Source organism: Nicotiana attenuata, unplaced genomic scaffold (assembly GCF_001879085.1).
Source record: "Nicotiana attenuata strain UT unplaced genomic scaffold, NIATTr2, whole genome shotgun sequence".
NCBI lineage: Eukaryota > Viridiplantae > Streptophyta > Magnoliopsida > Solanales > Solanaceae > Nicotiana > Nicotiana attenuata.
Window position 1 is genome coordinate 14,025 of NW_017674718.1, and position 22,741 is coordinate 36,765.

General features: G+C 36.8%; 2 protein-coding genes and 1 long non-coding RNA gene across 3 annotated transcripts; 2 read left to right on the forward strand and 1 right to left on the reverse strand.

The window, feature by feature from the left end:
* The first annotated feature begins 121 nt into the window (after positions 1-121).
* LOC109219162 (AUGMIN subunit 5) lies at positions 122-20,000 on the forward strand. Its single transcript, XM_019383594.1, has 10 exons — positions 122-1,063; positions 1,794-2,333; positions 3,109-3,250; positions 3,613-3,789; positions 4,193-4,402; positions 5,800-5,985; positions 14,642-14,801; positions 17,956-18,151; positions 18,366-18,501; positions 19,242-20,000. The coding sequence occupies exons 1-10, from the start codon at positions 570-572 to the stop codon at positions 19,368-19,370; spliced, it is 2,370 nt and encodes a 789-aa protein (XP_019239139.1). The 5' UTR covers positions 122-569; the 3' UTR covers positions 19,371-20,000.
* Positions 20,001-20,185: 185 nt separating this feature from the next.
* LOC109219164 lies at positions 20,186-21,595 on the reverse strand. The gene is made up of 2 exons (XR_002066893.1): positions 21,507-21,595; positions 20,186-20,653 (listed from the first exon to the last, which is right to left on the reverse strand). It is a non-coding gene; the product is annotated as an uncharacterized LOC109219164 (long non-coding RNA).
* On the forward strand, positions 20,714-22,576 carry LOC109219163 (U1 small nuclear ribonucleoprotein C-like). Its single transcript, XM_019383595.1, has 2 exons — positions 20,714-21,198; positions 21,454-22,576. Exons 1-2 carry the CDS (start codon positions 21,012-21,014, stop codon positions 22,230-22,232), a joined length of 966 nt encoding a protein of 321 aa, XP_019239140.1. The 5' UTR covers positions 20,714-21,011; the 3' UTR covers positions 22,233-22,576.
* The last annotated feature ends 165 nt before the right edge of the window (positions 22,577-22,741 follow it).

The following is a 22,741-nucleotide window of genomic DNA, read 5'->3' on the forward strand; positions in this document are numbered from 1 at the left end:
TCAATTTGAACGATCCAAATAATCAATTCCTTAAATTTATTACACGATCCATGTATATAATTTAACTCTTTAATATTTGACTTTGTTGACTTCAATAGTTAGACATGGACAAACTATACGTTGTAGAACGGTTGGGCCGGGTGGCAGTGAAGGTGAAGCATTAGAACGCGTAATGATTCGAGCGGGACCTTCCATATTTTGAACTTTCACTATTTTGTCTTTTTGTTTCAATTGTCCTTTCGAAATTTCCATTTCGCAATTCTCTACATTACGAGTGTGGATCCAGTGACCCACTAAGCTACAGATCCCTTACGGTCACACTACTTCTAGTCTAACCACTGCCGGCAAATCCCATTCACATGCTTCAGATCTGTTCATCTTTTCTCGAAATTTCATTGATCTCAACTTATTTCCCCAATTTTTAGTTTTTTAAACACTCCTATTTTGCACCAGTTCGCGTGTTTGGGGTGTCAATTGATCAACTAACTATGCGTTAATTTGGGAATTTTTCGGTACTGGAGTGAAATTAGCTGCCATTTTTTGGGAAGTTGGAAACCCTAGTTCCGATAATGGCAGGGCCCGTACAGCCAGAAGCTATACTGGAATGGCTTCAGAAGGAGATGGGTTACCAACCTTTAGGTTCATACGCAGCTTCAAGCAAAGCAGCAATGCCTACTATCGATTCGCTTCGCAAGATTTGCCGTGGGAACATGTTACCGATTTGGAATTTCCTTTTGAACAGAGTGAAATCCGAGAAAACTGTTGAAAAAATCCGCCGCAATATCCTCGTGCACGGAAAAGATGATGAAAATGTTAATGCTGTTGATTCAGGGAGGAGTAAAGGGAAGAAGAAGGAGAAGGTAGGGGGAGTGGGTAGGGACAATGGTTCGGGTGAGAATAGTAGGGAATTTGCATTGCAGGAAAGAGACTTGGCAGAGAAAGAGGTGGAAAGGCTAAGGCAGATAGTGAGGCGTCAGAGGAAAGAGTTGAAGGCAAGGATGTTGGAGGTCTCGAGGGAGGAGGCTGAGCGTAAGCGCATGCTTGACGAGAGGTCTAACTATAGGTATCGTCTCTGAAAATTAGCTTATTGTAATGTTTTTTTGTCATCTATTAGTAACTACTAGCTTTGTGTTGTTCTTAATTTTGGTTCTAGTGATGATCTTATCTATAGAAGAACGTCTTACGTGGATGCCTTAAAGTGTAATATGCAAAAGGCAAATCTAGCTCTTCTAGCAGTTAATTGAATCCATTACATTCTGATTGGACCATGTATACATATTCCCAAAAAAGAAGAAGTAAGGAAATGTATGCGCGTGTGTGCGTGTTTATATAATAATGATGGTGGTATCGGTCTAGCTTGTGTCCACCTCGACTATTCTTCCGGGTACCTGCTACCTCCCACTAGTATAGATAGTGTGTATATCTGCCCATCAAGGCTTAGGCGAATGAGAAGAAATCACCTTTTTTTGCCACCGCCAGGATTTGATCTGGAGACATAATGGTTCCTCTCACTTCATTGACCATCAAGCCAAGGAATATGTATATATAATCGACTATACCCACTCCAAGTTCATTTACTCTAAATTTTTGGATTCACTCTGATAATATGAAATCGAGTTAACCTTGTGATTATTACTACTGACTCTCTGAAGGTAGGGATGGGACGGGTTGGATTATTTTTCGTCATTTTTAAACTTGCCCATTTTCTGTCCATAAGCAACAAGAACCTGTTTCCAGACTGGTTAGCACTGGTGGCATTAAGTATAGCTGATATTGATAACTTTTAAGTGCAGACATAAACAAGTAATGCTGGAGGCTTATGACCAACAGTGTGATGAAGCTGCAAAAATATTTTCGGAGTACCATAAACGTCTAAGTTATTATGTTAGCCAAGCAAGGAATGTTAAGCGGTCTAGTGTTGATTCTTCTGCGGAGGTGGTTACTACTTTTCATGCAAATGAGAAAGAATCTGTTTATTCAACTTTTAAAGGAGCCAAAAGTGCAGAGGATGTCATTCTCATTGAAACAACGTGGGAAAGAAATATCAGGAAGGCATGTGAGTCTCTTGCTATGCAGATGGCTGAAAAGATTCACAACTCTTTTCCTGCTTATGAAGGGAACGGAATCCATATGAATTCTCTGTTACAAGCTGCCAAGTTAGGTATTGACCTTGATGGTGATTTGCCCGATGAAGTAAGAGATGCAATTGCAAGTTGCCTGAAAAGTCCTCCTCAGTTGCTACAGGCAATCACTGCATATGCTCAAAAGCTGAAGACTTCGATTACTCGAGAAATAGAGAAAGTTGATGTTAGAGCTGATGCAGAGATTCTAAGGTAATCTGATCTTCTCAGAAATAGCTTTAAAATCTTCCAAATAATCACAGCAAATCTTCCATTTGCTGTGATTATTTGAATGAGCAATTGAAAACTACTATAACTCCTATTTTCCTGTTTTCTTGTTTCTTTTTGCTGTTACCTGATTTGGTAAATTTACTTTTATGGGAAATATATGTCCATTTTTCGTGTGTGGAAACTTCTGACTTTAATTATGTATGACCAAAAATTCAATTGGTCAACTGTTGCACTTCCTCATATTTTAATATATCAAAAGGTAAACTAATCAGAGATAAGTGTCATACCAATTGGCAATTATAGTCGATACAAACTAGCTAGAGCTATACTTAGTTGCTGTGACGCTTATATTAAGTTCGGTGTTGGGAGTCCTTTTATTCTGGTTGGGCACTTTTATACCCGTCGGGGGTTAATTGCAAGATTTTGAAAATCTGGTTTAAAGAATCACTGACTTGCCTTACAAGATAAACCATTCAGTATTAGAATGAAATGGACATGAGAGTGGAATGCATACAGAAGATTGATATAGCTGGCCCAATTATTTGAGAGTTGATTGATGGAATGAAAAGGTAAACTAATTCAAATTATCTGTTTAATAAAACATGTAATTTCTGACAAGGCCACCGATTTAAAAGAGATGGAGTTCTTTGGTTCCGCTTGATTTTGTGGTAAGGTGTATCTACTTGAACCCAGTTTATGTTAATTGTGGCATGATGATGTACCTATTCATTGTTGTCAATATTTAACTTCGAATCAGGTACAAGTATGAGAATGACAGAGTAATGGATGCTTCTTCTCCTGATGTAACATCACCTTTACAGTATCAGCTTTATGGCAATGGCAAAATTGGAGGTGATACGTCTTCAAGAGGGACTCAAAATCAACTTCTTGAGAGACAGGTCCTTTTTTATGTCATCGCGTATAATTATTTGCCACCTTCAATTTTTTACTTTGCGAAGTTCCTTAGACTTTTTTAATAGATTGCCTTATTTTGTTTCTTGAAATCCTTTTGGAGCTCTTCGTAAACTGTTGCTCCCTTTGACCTGAATTGGGTTTCCAGTTTGACTTGATTATTAGTTGAGTGTGTCTTGTCTGCTATACTTCTTTCGCAATTGTTAACCTGACATGGATGCTGTGAGTTCATTGTTAGATATGCACTTGTTTTTACGGTTGTAAGAACTAAGACCTTTCATTTTTATATGCAGGAAATCTGTTTATTTTGGTATATTTTCTAAACTGTCTGATTTGTTGTCCTATGCAGAAAGCACATGTTCAGCAATTCATGGCTACCGAAGATGCATTGAATAAAGCCGCAGAAGCAAGAAATATGAGTCAACAGCTTTTAAAGCGTCTGCAAGGAACTGGTGATGCAATCTCTTCACACTCACTAGTAATTGGCGGAACATCAAAGAGTATGAGCAGCCTCAGACAACTTGAGGTTTGACTTCTATCTTATAAAACTTAAAAATACTGCATAGGCTGTGGACCTGTGGTAAAGCGGGATGCGACACCTTTCTTGGTTTCTTTGGAGAACATTCTGAAGTTGTGTGTGGGCAGCTATTGATTGAATAGTGTTATTATTATAAGGGTTATCATACTTCTTCTGATTAAGTTTAGAGATGTAAATATTGAATATATTGTCTTTTTAAAGGTGTTGAATATTGCTTTACTTTCCTTTGGTTTGTCTACTTATATAGTGCTTTCTCTTGGTAGTTTCAAACATGCTGGTTTTAGTGTAATCTTATGATCTTCTCTAGCTCAAGCCATGTTACTTGTATGAAACCTATTTATTGATTTTGTAGACGTGGGATGTCCTAGCAATTGTTTTCTTCTTTTTGTAGCTGGAGGTCTGGACAAAGGAAAGAGAAGCAGCTGGATTAAGAGCTAGCGTGAACACTCTAATGTCTGAAATACAACGTTTAAATACATTGTGCGCAGAGAGAAAAGAAGCTGAAGATTCTTTGAGAAAGAAATGGAAGAAGATCGAAGAATTTGATGCTCGGAGATCAGAGCTTGAATCTATTTATAGTGCCCTACTGAAGGCAAGCATGGTACGACTGAACTTATGTCCATCTATGCGGTGCGATATGTCACTACACCAGCCTTCTGTTTTTCCTTTTTTTTTTTTTTTGTGTGTGTCTGTGTGTGTGTGTGTGGGGGGGGGGGTTGCATGTGATTGCGGTCTGAAGATCTATCCGTGTATTTTCCCAAAATTATTAAGCTTATGACCTTCTGGAAGTATAAATGATATCTGCATAGGGACTATTTTTTTTGTCATGAGACACTATTACTTTCCAACTTGGTGCATGTGTACCTTAAGCAATGTGTTGGAACTTGGAACAACTAACTTGAATTGCTTTGACCATTAAACCAGATACACGGGACTCCTTAAATATGTTTGAGTTTACTATATGATCAAATGTGGCCTTGCACATAGTTAGTCTAAATACTTTTTGTTGGAAACTAAAAGTGAAATTTCCCATGGCCCACAATTATGTTGATCAATTACCAAGATGGTCACTATCTAGTACTCCCTCAATTCTATTCTATATAACAACATTTGACTGGTCAGAGTCTGAGATGTTAATTTGACTTACCTTTTATTATTATTATTATTATTATTATTATTATTATTATTTTTTTTTTTTAATCGGTAAAGAGTGGCATATTATATATAATAAAACCACCAAGAAGAGGTTGCTGGATGAGTTACAAGCAAAAGTATTTGACTTACCTTTTTATATTGTCAATAGTTGAAGAAAACACTAAAGTGTGGTTGAAAAGCTGAACGAATAGTATAATGAATTCGAATTCTTAAAAGTTGTATAGGTATGGAATTGTGTAATATTCTGGGTCATCCCTAAATGGAAGAGTGTCATAAAGATTGAAGCAAAGGGACCATATGATGAAGTTATTGGCATAATTATTATGGCTTCAGCAGCCCAACCTTGTCTAATATACTAGTCCTGTCCCATTTTATCTTTTGAGAAATGAGTGAAGATAGGATAAGGCATGAGAAAAGTCTTACGTCTTAAACTTTTATAGATTTGTACGAAGGTGCAAAAAAATGTGGTACCTGTTAGAACACTGAAGTTTTAACATATGCATTGTTTGACGACCTAGTTTGAAAGGTTTACTGGATAAATTATTGGTCAGCATTTGGTTAAACAAAATTGGGTGGAAGTAGTAGGTTATATTTACATTGATGTGCAACTTGATGCCCATCCCAATATATATGCATCTCAGTGTGTCTTAACTGAAAATTTTCCAATTTGTTAATAAATTAGATGTTCCACTGACATATTTGTGCTTTTATGCTGGAGAATCTAGTAAATTGTTTGAGGGATTACAACTACAATGACAACAACAACTAAGCCTGAATCCTGAGCTAGTTAGGAGAAATTTATTGATTGTTTGATTACATAAAATTTTCCCTGTTGCTATGTAGGATGCTGCAGCATTTTGGAGTCAGCAGCCATCAGCTGCAAGGGAGTATTCATCAAGTTCTATAATTCCTGCTTGCACTGTGCTTGTCGATTTATCAAACAGTGCAAAAGATCTTATTGAGCAAGAAGTTTCAGCATTTTATCAAACTCCTGATAATACACTTTACATGCTTCCATCAACACCCCAGGTTTGTAGATTTCACTAATCCACATATCTAATAAAGACGGTTTAAAGAAATTTAAAAGAATCATTGACGCTGCTAGGTTTAAGGAGGATTTATGAAATCAACCTTTTAATTGTATGCTAATAGAATCTGTGCTACTTCAGTTACTAATTATTTGCTTCAAATTGCTTCTTTTTAAATATTTAAAATTTAAAATTTTGGAGACGGTGCAAATTATGAATGAAGAATTAGCAAAGTGACTAGTCTGCTAGGTTTCAAAATCAGATTTATGATGCTCTTCTTGATTGTTTGCTGGTAGGATCTATTTTGTGCTGTAAGCTGAAAAGTAAATTTTGCGCCCACATATTTCCCCAAAAAACGCTAATACCACATGTTATGGAACAATCAATTTGGACCAAGGGAGTCCTTTTGAACTAAGTGAATAATTGTAGATGATTATTTTGGACAATGGGAGTCCTTTTGAACTAAGTGAATAAATCTAGATAAGCATGCTTTTAGAGGTGTTGACGGGTGTGTCATCCTATATTGCTCGGACTCGGGTGTGTGTATCTGATCCGGGTGTGGATCTAGAGGTCAGATCCTTCATAATCTTAATTTTAAGATTCGGGATCCAGATACAGATACGAGTGCAGGGATTTGACAAAAAATAATTTAAAATTCTAAAAATAAATTTATAAAAATATCCTAACTATGAGATATATTTTATGAAAAACTTACTTGTAGGTTGTGGATTGTGGAGTGCAACCAATAATTCTGTTGTTCATTCACATATTTCTCAACATGGAAGAATGCTAGCTAGAATGAACCAAATTATAGGGAAATAAAACTCTTGAAGATTTAGCAAACGCGTCAAGCTTTCACTATATTGATTTGCTTATAATGGAGAACAAGTGGGTTACAATATTTTTTAGCAGATAAACTCCAATATAAAGTCTCGAACTCTATTACTCCAGCACTTACCCCAATTCCTCTCGTCGAATGCTCGTCTTCTGCAAGTCCCTCTTTGAAGCTCTCTGCTTCTCTCCCTTAAAAAGATAAAAAAATAAAAGAAACAAAAGTTGCAGGATCCATCTAAAGGCCTTCCCCAATGGCGGCATACCAGCTTCAAATTTACCCTAGCTTTTGTTTTGATGTTGGAAGTCAATATGTATTTTATCTCAGTGTTTGGAAAAGCGATCGCTTCGTCGCTTTAAGCGCAAAGCGATGCGAAGCGACATGGTATCGCTTTTTACTGCTTGAGGCGATGCGATCGTGTGAAGCGCACGCTTCAGTGAAAAAAGCGACAAGGCAACGAGGCGACGAAGCGATCGCTTCTTTTAAAAAATCGCAGCTGGGCCCTTTTTTTAAAAAAAAAGATTGGGTCTGTTTGTAAATTATACAAAACAGACCCCTAACCTCGCTTCTGTAATTGCTTGACAAAATAGAGACCTCTTCTCTCTTCTTCATCGACAAAACTAGGGTTTCCAAGTAAGTTTCTTCTCCTTTCTTCTCATTTTTTTCTTTCTTCTTTCTTTCTTCTTCTTGTTCCCTTCCAGATTCTGCTCTTTATTTCTTTCTTTTTCCTTCTTTCTTCCTTCTTCTTCTTCTCTTCTCTTTTTCACTTTTTCTCCTCCAGCGTCTGCACAACTAGGGCAGGCGTTGGTTTTCTTTTTTTCCTCCCTTTTATTCTTCTTAATTTTAATATGTATTTTAGTTTATAAAATTACTTATTAAATATATGTGTTATATCTTTCAGTTTATTTGATTTTTTAATGTGTATTTCAGTTTAAAAAATTAATTATTTTATTTATGTTATATTTTCAGTTTATTTGATTAATTTTATATGTGTTTGTGTGTATATATATATATATATATGTATATGTATATATATATATATATATATATATTAGTTTATTTGATCTTTTTAATGTGTATTTCAGTTTGTAAATTAACTATTATATATATTATATGTATTTTCACAATTGCGCTTCACTTCAATGAAGCGTGCGCTTCGCTTTGCGCTTCGCGCTCTCAAAAACACTGTTTTATCTCGAATTTTTCTGTAGCTTTGGTCAAAGTACCCGAAATCAGTCGATCATATCTGATGTGGAACCCCCATCAATGTTGTGTCGACATGGGTATGGCGGGAATTTTGAAGAGTCCGCGCAATATAGGTGTCATTTTATCTAAAAGTTAAAGTTGTTTAGAGAGCATACTTTATTTATTTAGTTGTCTTTAACATGTCTCGTCACGTGCATGCTTGATTTTTTTTTCATGGGCCAATTACATGATTTTTTTTTAAAATAAAGGTGGCAGTATTTATTTAATTCTTATTTCTAGAATTAAGAATAAGTGTCTCCATAATCTTTTTTTCTAGTGTAAGAGTTAGGTATATTGGAAGTATGGATCAATATATGGATTTCTTTGATCAGTTAGGAGGAAGGATGTAGTTGCTTTTGTGATGTAGTACAATATCTTCTAGTCGTTCTGGAGTCCTGTACTTTATTTGTACCATCTTGGTAACTTTATTAATAGCGCCTTTACCATTTCAAAAAAAAGTAGCAATAAGACTCGAACTTAGGACCCTTGCATGCTCTAATATCTTTTCTGTCCATTAGGTTTTTTTATCTACCATTCTCAAGTTTATCCTAGATCTACTTGCATCTCTGCCTTTGTAACAACCTCCAAATATGAACACTCACAATAACAGAAGAAGACTCATTGTTCAATTAATAACCAAAATACATAAGGAAAGTTACAGAAGGATAGAAGAACAGTAACCTAGAAGAAGGGGATGAGAATGTAGAGGACACATTATAGGGAATGGAGGACTCAGACATTTTACTCAACAATAATCTGCGGCCTATTTTTAGCCTAAGGTACTGCTATTTATTAATTCCTCATACCTCACATGTTCCTAACCCGGGTCCCACAAATAGTTTCTAAGTTTCCATCCATGCCCTCCCAAATATTAACTACATTCATAACAATACCCCCAACCTCAATAAGAACCTTGTCCTCAAGGTTCAAGATAGGAAATTCTATTGAGAGAACATAAGCATTTGTGTTGGCTTGCACCATTGAAAAGGATTCCCATATGTAATCTTTCGTGGCCATCAGTGTAGTATCAGATATTGAGTCAAATGCAGCGACACTACCATTGTCCAGAACTATCCAACCATGTTGAACATTCAATAGAGAAAAAGCCATCCCAGCAGCCACACCACTTAGGCACGTCACTTTAGTTGTAGGTGAATGCAAAGTAGGGAACTCATCACAATGCCATATTGAAGCTTGACCATCCGTAGAATTGCTGGGCACTGCCAATTGCATTACATTGCAGCTGTGTTGCTTTATGTTCATCACTGTCCCGAAAGAGGGAGCTTTCGTTTCTTGGTGAACTCCACCTGGATCAAAAGCTTGCTGCCAGGTCGCAATGTTCGGGTCGCTGAAATAAAAACAAACTGCCACTATGTCGTCACAGCTTTCCGCTTTATCATATAAAATAAAAAGATTTCTCGATCGATGCAACTTTAAAGCTTCACCAGTATCTAATGCATACCCAGGAATGGCAAAGGTGCTTCCCCAGCCAAAGTCAATAAAACTAACTCCTTGTGCCTGAGCAGAGCTAATGAATCAGTATTCTTGTGGCAAATTGAGTTTCTGCAATGCCGCATGAGGCTCACGCTTGAGAGAATTCCGCTCATGAACATGAATCCGATGATATGAGTCAAAAGCGGTTGGGTGATGCTTAAATCTAGTTGCTAATGCGGCAGGCAAGTCACACATTAGAGCACCACCCGTTGCTAGTCCATTCACGACCCCCCCCCCCCCATTGATCATGCTGGATAATTATCGCGTTCAAATTATCTTCAGTTGTTGGAAACATTTGGCCCGTAGCAGCATTGTTCAATTTGTCAATCTCTGAATCCACAGAATAGCACATCGGACTTGTCCCCGCAGTTCAACAGAGTGCACGACTTTGTTTAGGAAATCCAATAGGAAGGCGGAGAAAGATGGTTTCTGGAGTGAGAGGCCAAGGCTGAATGTTGCTAGTACCTTCCTCCATATTATTTCTCTCTCTCTCTCTCATGTAGATAAACTCACCGGGATCAGAAGGAGGGAATATATTCTTATGCAATCGGATTCCAGCCAAAATGAAGATGTTACTACTATCCCATAATAAGTCACTCGCTTCATTTTCAATCAAAGTTTGCTCTGCTCTTCGAGAACAATTAGAAAACCCCTGAAGCACAGTAGTTGTGGAGTTCTCTGTATCCCCGTATGTTATTACTATACCTTCTCCTTCAATAAAGACAAAATGAAGCCCATAGTTATCAAGAACAGGAGTGGTATTACTGCAAGATTCACTCTTCGACTCCATATTTCTGCTAAGAGCAAGACCAAGATTCACTATCCAATTTCTTGTAGCTCTAAGGTATGTGGTAAGAAAATTCGATCCAGGATCAAAGGGAAAGTCTAATCCGAAATGATCAGGTGAAAATGGATGCAAAGGCAAGACAAGATCAGCATGACCAAGGTCACTTAAGTGACTAAATATACCTCTGTTTAGAAGTTGGTCATAAATGCAAGCTAAAAGCACACAAAACTCGCCTCCAAGTTTTGGGCTTGCCCAAGTCCATATCGATCATCAATCATGACGAGGTTACTGGAAATAGAGAATGGAGAACCAACCCATAATGGAGCCTTCGCTACTATTGTAGTAATAACTATTTCTTTATTATCCTTGTCTTTATTTTCAACGACACTAGCACTATCATTTGCCGCATCAGTCGGAGCAACATGATACAGCGAATCAATAGATAAATGGGTCTCAGTAGTCTCAGTTGTCAGCGTAAGCTCTTGTGTGGTTCCTGCATAACATTTGGCTCGGGAATAACATCTTTAGACCAATAAGAGAATTCATCGGATACCTTGCACACCCTATTGTTGCTGTTATAGTCATATAGTTCAACCAAGTATTGTGGCAAAAGGGATTCGACTTCCTCTTTGTCTTCATCCAAAACTGAATTGCAGATCTCCTTAGGTGTTGATAGCTTTGTTTCAGTATCGACAACAATTTTATTTTCCCTATTTGGCTTTTCCACAAACACCTTGTGGGTAATGTTCAGGTTGGTGTTCTCTGAGTGCACATTCCAGTATTGAGGCAAGGGCAAGTTGGTCATGTTGCTTCATGACGGTATAGCAGTAGCCCGTGCCGGATAAGCCTCCACTGCGGTAAGCTTTCGAAGAAAGGCTAAACGCCTGTCAGGTGCTTCCCGACTCCGAGCTCGGTAATGAATAAACAGTTTTTCCACGAAATGGTCCCAATCCTCAAGTTTGTTTCGAACTAACCAACAATACCAATCCAAAGCCTCACCATCCATGTATAAGGAAGCCAATGACAATTTATGGCCTGGAAAAATGTTATAGCGAGTGAAATACCGCTCTACCTGAAATACCCATGCCGCAGGATCATCACCGTTGAATTTGGGTATTTTTATTGATGTAGCTTCCATGGATGCATGCAACCCAGGGAGAGATTGAGGAGCGGTCCGAGCCATTTTCCCCACTAACTCCTGTAACATATATCGCATCTCAGTTATATCCGTGGAAAAGGAATCCTTCACCTCCTTCGCAGATTCAACAACGAGAGCCTTGAGTTTTACTTTTTGGTCCTCTATTGGATACCTCTGGATGAAAGCACCAATGTAACAACCTCCAAATATTAACACTCACAATAACAGAAGAAGACTGATTGTTCAATTAATAACCAAAATACATAAGGAATGTTACAGAAGGATAGAAGAACAGTAACCTAGAAGAAGGGGATGAGAATGCAGAGGACACAGAATAGGGGATGAGAGGACTCAGACATTTTACTCAACAATAATCTGCTGCCTATTTTTAGCCTAAGGTACTGCTAGTTATTAATTCGTCATACCTCACATGTTCCTAACCCGGGTCCCACAAATAAGTTTCTAAGTTTCCATCCATGCCCTCCCAAATATTAACTACGTTCATAACAGCCTTCTTGAAGGGCCCTCCTAATGTAACGGCTTTGAAGCGCTTGCATATTTTTGGCAGTCTTCTTAAATATTGGTAAGTGCTTCTATGTATTTGGCATGAACTGATTGGGAACCTAAAGGTAGGTTGATTCGACATCTAATATAATGCTGGAAAGCTCCTTTCTTGATATCTGAATTTGGTTGTTTTCTTGCTTCGCACCCCTTTTCCTTCATCTGCATCCCTTTTTCCTTCATCTGCACCTCTTTATCCTCTCTGGTTGGTCATATGATGTTATTATCTCTTCTCATTTAAACAATCATGCTATTATCTGTTGTTTTAATGATCCCTCAGCTCCATGTTGCTTCTCCTCCTCTTTCTAAGGGTGGGCATATTTCGGTCAGAACCGAAGAAACCAACCGAACCGAAAATATTTTTATTTCGGTTTCGGTTTTTTCGGTCGGTTTCAGTTTAAAATTTTAAAATTTCAGTTTTTCGGTTCGGTCGTTGGTTATTAATTTATTTGGTTCGATTAACCAAAAAACCAAATTATTAGCAGATAGATTCTTTAAGTAATATAGGCTAAGCCCATAGTTAATAATATAGGCCCAATTTTGAAGTCCATCAAAGAACCAGCCCAAATTCTGAACAGGTAGGGCAGTAGCATGAATATTTTGTCACTTTGAACCTTAAAATGGCAAAAGCTTATTATCACATTCTTGAACAATAGTATGGGCAAATCAAATTTATAAAAATAACAAACCAGATTTATGATTTATCACATTCAAGCAACACAAGAAACCGAAATTTTGAAAAAAAAAACAAATTCGTCAGTCCAATTATTACATAGAAAGAGCCCAATATGATAATGTTCAAACCGGAAACCGATTCGAAATAAACCAAACTGAAATTAGAAAACCGAACTGAACCGAACTTATTTCAGTTCGGTTTCGGTTACTACTTTTACGAAACCGAAAACCAAATAACCGAACTGAATTTCTTCAAACCGAACGACCGAACGCCAACCCCTACCTCTTTCCATGGAGAAGTACTTTGTATTTATTCACTCAACTTTTTTTGTTTTTCTGAAATTCCTCGCTAAGAACTCTCTCTTTAAGTTATTTTAGGTTAGTGTGACAAACTATTCGCTTTTGACTCCGTTTCTTTTCGCATCTAAATACTTCATTTGTTGTTGAAATTTGATAATTTTGATTGCCCTTCTTATATCCCCTTTATTTCTTCTACTTTCAAAGAGTCCTGTTTCACATGCTTTTAGGTAATTTAATAGTAACAACTCTCTAAATTTTAGAGGATACCCCAACGGTCTTGAGCATAACTAACACTAAGATATATGTGATGTAAGTCTTCCTCCTGATTTAATATATATATATATATATATATATATATATATATATATATATATATATATATATATATATATATGTCTACCTCCTCCCCCCTATGTAGGTGCATAGCAATCCATGTTACATGTTAATGTCGAGGTGTTATCTGTATATATGTTTTAGAATATATTGGAGGAAAACTTCTTCCTTCCCTTTTCCCTTTTCTACACCGCATTACTGAACACAATATTAGGGAATAACTATTTGACAAATGGAGGAGAAGCTAATGTGGCCTTGAATTTTAAGGACAAGAATCACAGGGAAGACCATTTTATCAAGTTTAATTTGTAGTACTATTAGCGTTCACATAGATTCTCCTCCACTGTCAATAACTATTTGAATGAAGTAAAAATCATATCAATCAAGTTTAAAAGCAATTATATTTTTTTCTATTTCTATCACAAGATGTAGCTTTATGTTTTTTCAGAGGTAATTTTCTTATAGCAAGTTTGATTTATTATTCCTAATCACTAAAAAATCTTTCCTAACATTTTAACGATTAATTAATCAGTTTATCAACTATATTTATTCTCTAGTACTGTGCTTTGAAAGACATAGTCCATAGGTGATGAGGCACACATCGTAGTATCTTAACTCCTGAAGTAAAGCGCAACTTAAGCGAGGCGGAGCTCACAACCTGCTTTTACCTGAACTATAGTGTTTAAGTTAAGTGCAAAGAATTTTATAGTTGTATGAAGGGACTTTTCATTTTCTCAGGATTGACCTCGGTATTTATTTATCGTGACATATATTAATGATGAAAACTCTTACCATAAGCAAGTGGTCAAGATATTTATGTATTAGAGGCATCTTGTACGACGCTATGATGTGTAAATTCATAAAAAATGTGTATATATGTATAGAGATACATGGCTTTTTTTCTTTCTCTTCTGATAAGCTTTTATATATATACACACACACACACACACGAATGTATATGAGCCTGTATATATAAGCTTCTCAGTTTTGTTGCCGGCTAGACTGTATTCACCTGGTAATAACAAAGTATATCCTCCATCTCCCTGCCAAACACACAAAAGAAACTAAAGGATTATTTATTTATTTTTTCTTCTGTGGAAGGTTAAGATAAGCTAAAAGATGGAAGACAGAGAGATGGTGATCTTACCTAAAATGATAATTTAAAATTTGGCAAACAAAATGACTGACTGATAATTATTAGTTGCTATTCTGTTTTACATTATCCTCTTAGTACCTTTTGCAGTTTACACTTGCGTCGTCTCCCTTATGCTGTGTTGTTTCATGCTAAATAGGCTCTATTGGAATCTATGGGTGTTAGTGGATCTACTGGACCAGAAGCTGTTGCTGCTGCTGAAAAGAATGCTGCTATGTTGACAGCTAGGGCTGGTGCGAGAGACCCGTCTGCAATTCCATCTATATGCCGTATTTCTGCTGCTCTACAATATCCTGCAGGTGAGTTTTCTTCTTCATTTCAATGTGTTATTATCGCTTGAATCAGATGTTAGGTAGCCAGTTTTATTTTTCTCCAACTTCTAGAATAGTTTTCACCACTATAATTTAGCAATAGCCATTATTAAAATGCATAAGAGGACTTGTTTAAGAATAAGGTCTTTTGACCTGAGATGTTGTTTATCTGGACCTGGAACTTAGAAACATAGATTATTTTCCACGGAGACCTGAGGCACCAGAGCTCCTTTGGTTTGACAAGAATGTGACCCCTGATAGAGTATTTGTGTTGAGAGTACATCCAAAAATTGTGGATAGAGCCACAAGAAAGAGCCAAAGAAGAAGATGTTGACGCAAACTTGATCTGTTATTCTTTCAGATTTGCTGGAAAACGGTTGATTACTCATGTTTTCAGCTGATAGAGTGCCAACTGATTTGCAGTGGCATTCATTACCAATTACCAATATAAAGTAAAAGTGAAAGAAAAAAGAAAAGATATCTCTCTCTCTCTGATAGTAATACAAAACAATACTATTGAAAGTCCTCTACCAAGTCTAAAACCTATTCCCAACTAGTAGGTATTACCTGTATGGATCTTTATCTTCCATTGTACCCTATTTTTAGCTAAGTTTGTATTGATTCCAAGAAATAGTATAATAATAATAATACTATTGAAAGTCCTCTACCAAGTCTAAAACCTATTCCCAACTAGTAGGTATTACATGTATGGATCTTTCTCTTCTATTGTGCGCTATCTTTAGCTAAGTCTGCATTGATTCCAAGAATTTGTAGGTCTTTTGAGACAACTTCCTTCCATGTAATTTTTAGGTCTACCCCATCCCTTTTAGGCCATCCAACCCATCTTTTAAATCCTTGCACCTGTATCCTTGCCCCCGAACTTAAAATTTAGATCATGAAGGATCCAACCTCTAGACCCGCATCCGTATCGGACCTCTGCACCTTAGTCCGAGCAACTTAGTCCATCACTATAGTTTCACACCTATGTATTGATGTATCTGTAGGTCGATGCAGGACATGACCGAACCATCTCAAGCGACCTTCTCTCATTTTATCCTCAATGTGTGCTACTTGCACCTTTTTTTGTCCTCAGTGTGTGCTCTCTCATTATTCATACAGTGATATGAATAATGATGAAAATTGGCATAAAAGGTATTGAAGTGTGTGACCATCTCATCTAAATTACTTATAATTATATTAAATCTCAACATGCCCCCTCTCGTGTAGGCTTGATCTTTTTATTTATGGGCCAAACACGTAGAAATTCTTTTTTATAATGGGTGATTGAGGCTCGAACCTAGGACCTCTTGCCTGCTTTGATACCATGTTGAAGTGTGTAGTTAGAGTGGGCACACCCATAATTACTGAAATATATTTAGTCTCAACTGTGGATACGAAGAAACCATTTGTAGAGGAGAGAATAAGGGTGTACAAGGGAGAGGAGTTGTTGTCTCTTTTGGTTGCAAGGGAGTTGAGATTTCTCTTTATTCTTGTGAAGATTAGGCTGAAGAATGAAGATGACGAGTGGCAGACTGAGTACTAAAAGATAATATCTCTCATTTATAGGTTGTTCAATGTTTGAGTTAAGGAACTATAAAATCTACTACTCCCTCCGTTCCAGTTTATGTGAACCTATTTCCTTTTTGGCGAAAAGAATGACCCCTTTCTAAATTTGGAAAAAAATTTAGTTTAAACTTACAATTCTACTCTTAATGTGAAGCTTTTATAATCACACAAATACTCTGGGCCCCTTTTTGACTTGTTTTGGACCACAAATTCCAAAAGTCTTATTTTTTCTTAAATTCCGTGTCCAGTCAAACATGTTCACATAAATTGTAACGGAGGGAGTATAAAAGTAGTTCTTTTAGCTCCCGTGGTGCCAAAATCCGGAAAAATAGCTTATTCTTCAATAATCAGATGCAATGAATATGTACTTATTTTGCATGCTATCTAGATATTCTAAACTCATGCCGTGAATGAATACAAGTTTTAGACCCCTGAATTTCCCCACAAATTAAGAAAATATCAAATAATAACATAAAGTGGGAAAAAAGAGAAGAGTGGCTGGAAGCCTAGACAATCATTATCTATCAATCATCTCTCAGGAAGTAGAGCAAAATGAATCGTCTTTTGAATTCTCATTGTTGAAGGTGTAGAGAATCAATGAAGAAGCTTACTGATTTAATTGAAGGGAACTAAGACAATTAGCTTAGCTAGCATTCCAAAAAAAACCTATCTCTGGAAAGCAAAATTTGCATTTGGGATCGGGTGGAGCCCTTAAATCAATTGGAAAATAGCATAGCTATTATTGACTTGATGGTGACTCTTGTTCCCATGAATACAACCTCTTGTTCCCAGTTCTTGGATCTTTAGACTAATATTCTTTTGGAAGTTATTTTTGTTGATTGTGTTTAATCTAACTGTATATCATACCATTGAGTGTTTTAGATGGAAAAGATATTTCAGTGTCGTTAGTCAGAGTGTTAAGTCTGTCGACTTGTCTGGCTTGGTTAGAACAGCTATGGGCCTATAGTTTCTGGTGCAGCTAGCAGATCTTAAGGGACTATAAGATGGATATAGTTTTCAATTCTAGGTGCCTAATTGGACCAAAAATTTAACCACCAGGGCCATCTGAGTGTTAGAAACAGTAAGGGAAATTCTACCTGATTGGATACCCGGACATCTGAGCTTCTATCAATGCCCAACATGAAAATATAACCAGCAAGGAGAAACATCAGGAACCAGGAAGGATGTGATAATTTGCAAAACCTTCAACAATTAAGGCAATATAAATCACCTCAAACCCATATAGGTATACGGCGTGCTTGTGATTACTCTATCCCATAACAAAATCACAAGAGATGACCTAAACCATGAGTAATCAATCTGAATAAAACCTATATGAATGAGTCTCTTCAGCTCATTGTTAGCTTGTTATGTTGTTTTTGTAATATGTACTAGATCTGTTAGACACAATTGCTTTATTGAACTTTAGATACTCCATACCACGACTTTCTTGGATTTTATATTAGGCATTGTCTTTTGAACTTGCCTTTGCATTCCTTGATGTCATACCTTTTACACGTAATGATTATTGTATGTACATCTTTTTTTTTTTTTTTTTTTTGACTTGAGTATTTAGGTTTGGATGGCTCAGATGCCGGCTTAGCAGCAGTTATAGAATCTTTGGGATTTTGTATGAAGCTTCGTTGTTCTGAAGCTTCTATATTGGAAGACTTGGAAAAGGCAATCAACTTGGTTCACACACGACGAGATCTTGTTGAAAGTGGTCGTGCCTTATTAGACCATGCTTACAAGGCACAAAATGAGTATGAAAGGTGCGGCAGAGGTCATGCATCAATTTTTCCTTTTGTTTTCTTGGTCGAATCCTTGCTTATTTGCAATGCACAAGTTTTTTTAGTGCTTATTCAAACCAGAAACCAGGTGCCTTTACAAAAGATTGAACTCTAGTGCCTGGAATATTGTATTTCATTGTTGGACATTTGGCTTGACCAATATAGGTTGATTGGTTTTATTACCCGTGCTTTGTAGGACGACAAACTACTGCTTAAATCTGGCTGCTGACCAAGAGAAGACAGCGACTGAGAATTGGCTACATGAATTGGATGTAGCTATTGATAATGCTAAACACTGCCTTGACGAGGAATGCAAGTATGTTCGGGGCCTGGTGAGTAATTTTTGTCGCTATGTATTTGTTTACCAGTTTGTTGAAGTAACATCTTATAGGTATCTTAGAGCTCAGTTGGATAAAATGATGGAATTACGCATTTCTATTGGTCTTATACGTTCAATCTATTTAATACTTTGAGATGGACTGTGTCAATAACCAAACTTGTATTACATGCTGTCAATTATCTATCCGGACACAGACATGGTCCGTGAGAGTGTCCAAAAAGAATGTAGGACACGCCACAAAAGACTTACTTTTTTTAATGACAAAAAGACTATATTTTACTTAATTAAGTGTATTTTGTAAATCATTTTCTTTGATATTTATCATTTCATGTCAGCTAAATGAAATCTTTACATCTATGCTAGATTGACCTCCGTGGATGAATTTCAAGATCTTTCTGCATGATTGCATGAACAGAAAGTACTTCATGTGAAGTGCCAAGTACCCATATGTGGGAAACAATTGAGTTACCTTAATTGATCCAAAGATTGTTTTGAATTTGTTTGGTGTTGTCAGAAGGCCAATTCATCATGCTTCAGTTTTGTTAATTCAAAAAAGGGGAAAGCAAAAATAAGGGTCTAACTTCGGAGAAAAAAGGAATTCAAGCTCTTTAACTAAGATATCTTGATGATGCTGTTATGTCTTTTTTTTATTTCCTTTCTCACATACTCATCTTTGTTTTGTTCTGGGAAGTTTACTTTTTATGAAATGTGATATTGTGGAATCTTTTACAGGTAGATGAATGGTGGGAACAACCAGCATCAACTGTAGTTGACTGGGTTACTGTTGATGGACAGAATGTTGCTGCATGGTGTAATGATGTGAAGCAGCTTAAGGCATTTCATGATCAGCAACTTCGTTGAATTCGATTCTTTGGCAGCTGTTACACTATGTCTGTAAATTTTCCTTTTCTCGCTTGCTAGTTCTCTGCAACTTCTTGGGGGTTTTGGTATTCGTCGATGCTGGGTTTCTTGCAGCAGCAGCAACAAAGCAGGTCACCTGCAAACCTAGGCGGCAGTTGTGGAAGAACAATTGAGACTTCAACCTAGACCTAGGGACTGTAAGAAATTTTGAGCCAACACTAGTCCGGGGTTTGGGGGTGGGGGGGAATTTGTTCGAGGTTGAAATGCAGGTCCAGTGCAATATCTTCTTGTTGCATTTCTTATTTTGTACAGAAATTCTTGTGTTATTTTGAAAAAGAAAAGAAGAACAGCTTACGTATGGAAATCTCAAGGACCCAGTTATAAGGTGGTCAGCATGTCACAGTATGTGAGCCTCGTTATATTGTCCTGTAACACGTTCTGATTGATGAGACAAATCGTTAATGGTACTTTTCTTAAAGAATTTGGTAACTGAACCAAAGAGTTAACGAATTATTAGATAGAAGCTACAGATTTTTAAGTTTGAAGTGTATCTATTTGTCGAATGATGAATTAAGGGCAGACATACTAATTGCAATTATAACTTTGTCCAACATGGAATATATTCCCGAAGGGTTAAAAGTCTATCTACATTATAGTTAATTTTGCCTGATTTTGTGACATCTACCACAGTAACTGTTTTTGGTTCTAAGAAGCTTAAAGGATTTCACATGAATGCAGGACCAGACTTGCTGGAATTCTTTTTTCTTTATTTTCAGTTTTGATAGGGGTAAATGTATTAACTGTAAAAATAAAAATAAGCAACAATCTCGTGGCCTCTACCAGCTTAAAAGTTGGATAACCAAGACCCATACTATTTTGTAGGTCTATTCTATTTTGTACAACGTAATTTTTTAATGAAAGAAATCAATTGAACTCCTTCGAACCATGTTGCTCCCCCTGTGCAGGGCGGATCCACCCTTACAGTACCGAGTTCATCTGAATCTAGTATTTTTGACGTGGAACATAAATTTATGTGTAAAAATTCAATAAAATTATAACAAATATTAGATATAAATGCATAACTTTAAAAATATAATGGGTTCAATATAAAATCTTAAAAGTTAGAATTTGAATCCTGAATCCACCTTTGCCTTTGTGCGCAAGCAAATTGGACCAACCGTATCATAATTTCATAATATCAAGAATTTTGTAAGTCCTACAGAGGTCTCGTGAACCAACAAGGACCCAACTGTCTCCTCTTGGTAATTCTCATTCTTTACCAACTGAAAAAAAGAAGCAGCAACAAACTCATTAAATTAAAAATGACAAGAAAAAAGATAAAGTGAAGCAAGTTGACATAATTCCAATCTGTATTCTTGTCTTTGTTTGGTGATAACAAGGTGAAACTACTTTTGCAATTTTGCAGTTCACAAGTCTTGCATGAGCAGATAAAGAGGAATTGGGCAAACATCCATTATCAATTTATGTTTTAACTGTCCATATTCTACTGTATAAATCTCCCACACCAATAACATCCCTAGTATAAAATCTTATTACTAGCTAGGAAGCCAAGCAATGACTCATGAGAGTTGAAGTCTTCATTCTTTTGTTTGAAGTCTTCAACTTTGTACAATCTAAAAGATGATAAACAAGAGACTATCTCGGTTTTGGATTATAAACCTCTTCCTTGGTTTAAAATTCTATAACCTTTCAGTTTCACAGGCTAGGCCTATTTCCAGACATCACCTAACTGCTGTTGTTATAGGGACTGTTCTCTGTGATGCTTGCTACCACCAAGATTTTTCAAAGGATAGTCACTTCATTTCAGGTTCATCATCCTTGTCACCTTTTTTATAATAGTAGATTATCGGATTTAACTTATATATACTAACACTGTAAAGAATACCTATCGTAGTAGGTAACCTGCAATATTTGCTAGGTTACTGATCCTACTTTTTGTGGACGGTTACATGTATCTAGTTATCTTTTACGTGACCTGACAGAGTAAATTATTTTACACTGTTAATATATATTTTCTTTCTTGGGAGACTTCTAAACTTTTAATGCATGTTTATGCTTTTAGGAGCTATTGTTGCAGTAGAATGTGCAAATGCGGATAAAAGATCAAGTTTTTACCAGGAAGTGAAGACGAATAAGCATGGAAAATTCAGTGTACACCTTCCTTTCTTGGTGGACAAATATGTCAAGCAAATTAAAGGATGTTCAGTTAAGCTGATCAGCAGCAGCAAGCCACATTGTGCCGTGGCGTCAACAACAACTTCATCTTCTTTCCAACTCCAATCGAGGAAAAAACGGATACATATTTTCTCTGCTGGATTCTTCACTTTCAAACCTGTTAACCAACCAAAGCTCTGCAACCAAAAGCCAAGTAGCCATAGTATCTACAATAAAGAAGTATATGCGCAGAAGTCTTTAACTTCAACTCCTAATGATCACACATTTTCTCAACCAATTCACGGTACACCATCAAGTTTTACTACCATAAAACAAGGGTTGCTTCCACCTCTTCCAAGATTGCCTCCTTTGCCGGAGCTCCCTCCTCTACCACCTCTTCCATTTTTACCACCAATTTTTCGTCCACCTCCAACGTCTCCGCCTTCAACATTTCCTCCATTTATTCAACCACCTATACCAGTTTTAACTCCTCTTTCACCTCCAATGTCTCCACCTTCAATATTTCCTCCAATTATCCCAACACCTATACCAGGTTTAACTCCATTACCACCACCACCTCCGCCACCAACATTCCCTCTCCCTCCGTTCCCATTCCATCCCATACCTGGCTTCCCTGGAGTTCCTCCTGCTACCACTTCATCTCCAGAGAAAAAGAACTCTCCTTAGTCCAAACACAAATATAAAAACACCTGCAAATAGCTAGTAGTTTACATCAAACACTATTTACAACTCTCAATCATTCCCTTGGGTCCAAGGCTGAATAAAAGAAAGAAAGAAGATATATTGAAGACTTGGTGATAAAGCAAATACAAAACATTAAGCTAGCATTCTAAAAGACCTTTTTCCTGTTACTTCCTCTTCATGCTTGTAGGTTTGTTGTTTAGAAAGCATATAAGATGGGACATGGAGGGTCAAAATGATTGTATAATATCTAATAGTTCTTCAATAAAATCTAACTATTAACAGGTGACTGCAGTGTTTGCTAATGTAATGAATTTAAGAATTAAAGATATCTGTATTCTGCAAGAATGTGAAGAATTATGCCTACACTCTTCCCCCAAAGGCCAACAGCTCCTCTGTTTGGCCAATGCTCAGATTCAGGTGTTCAATAGGTAAATACCACAGTTGAGGTGTCAAAATGAAAAATGGTGACAATTTTAAGGGGCTGGCCATGT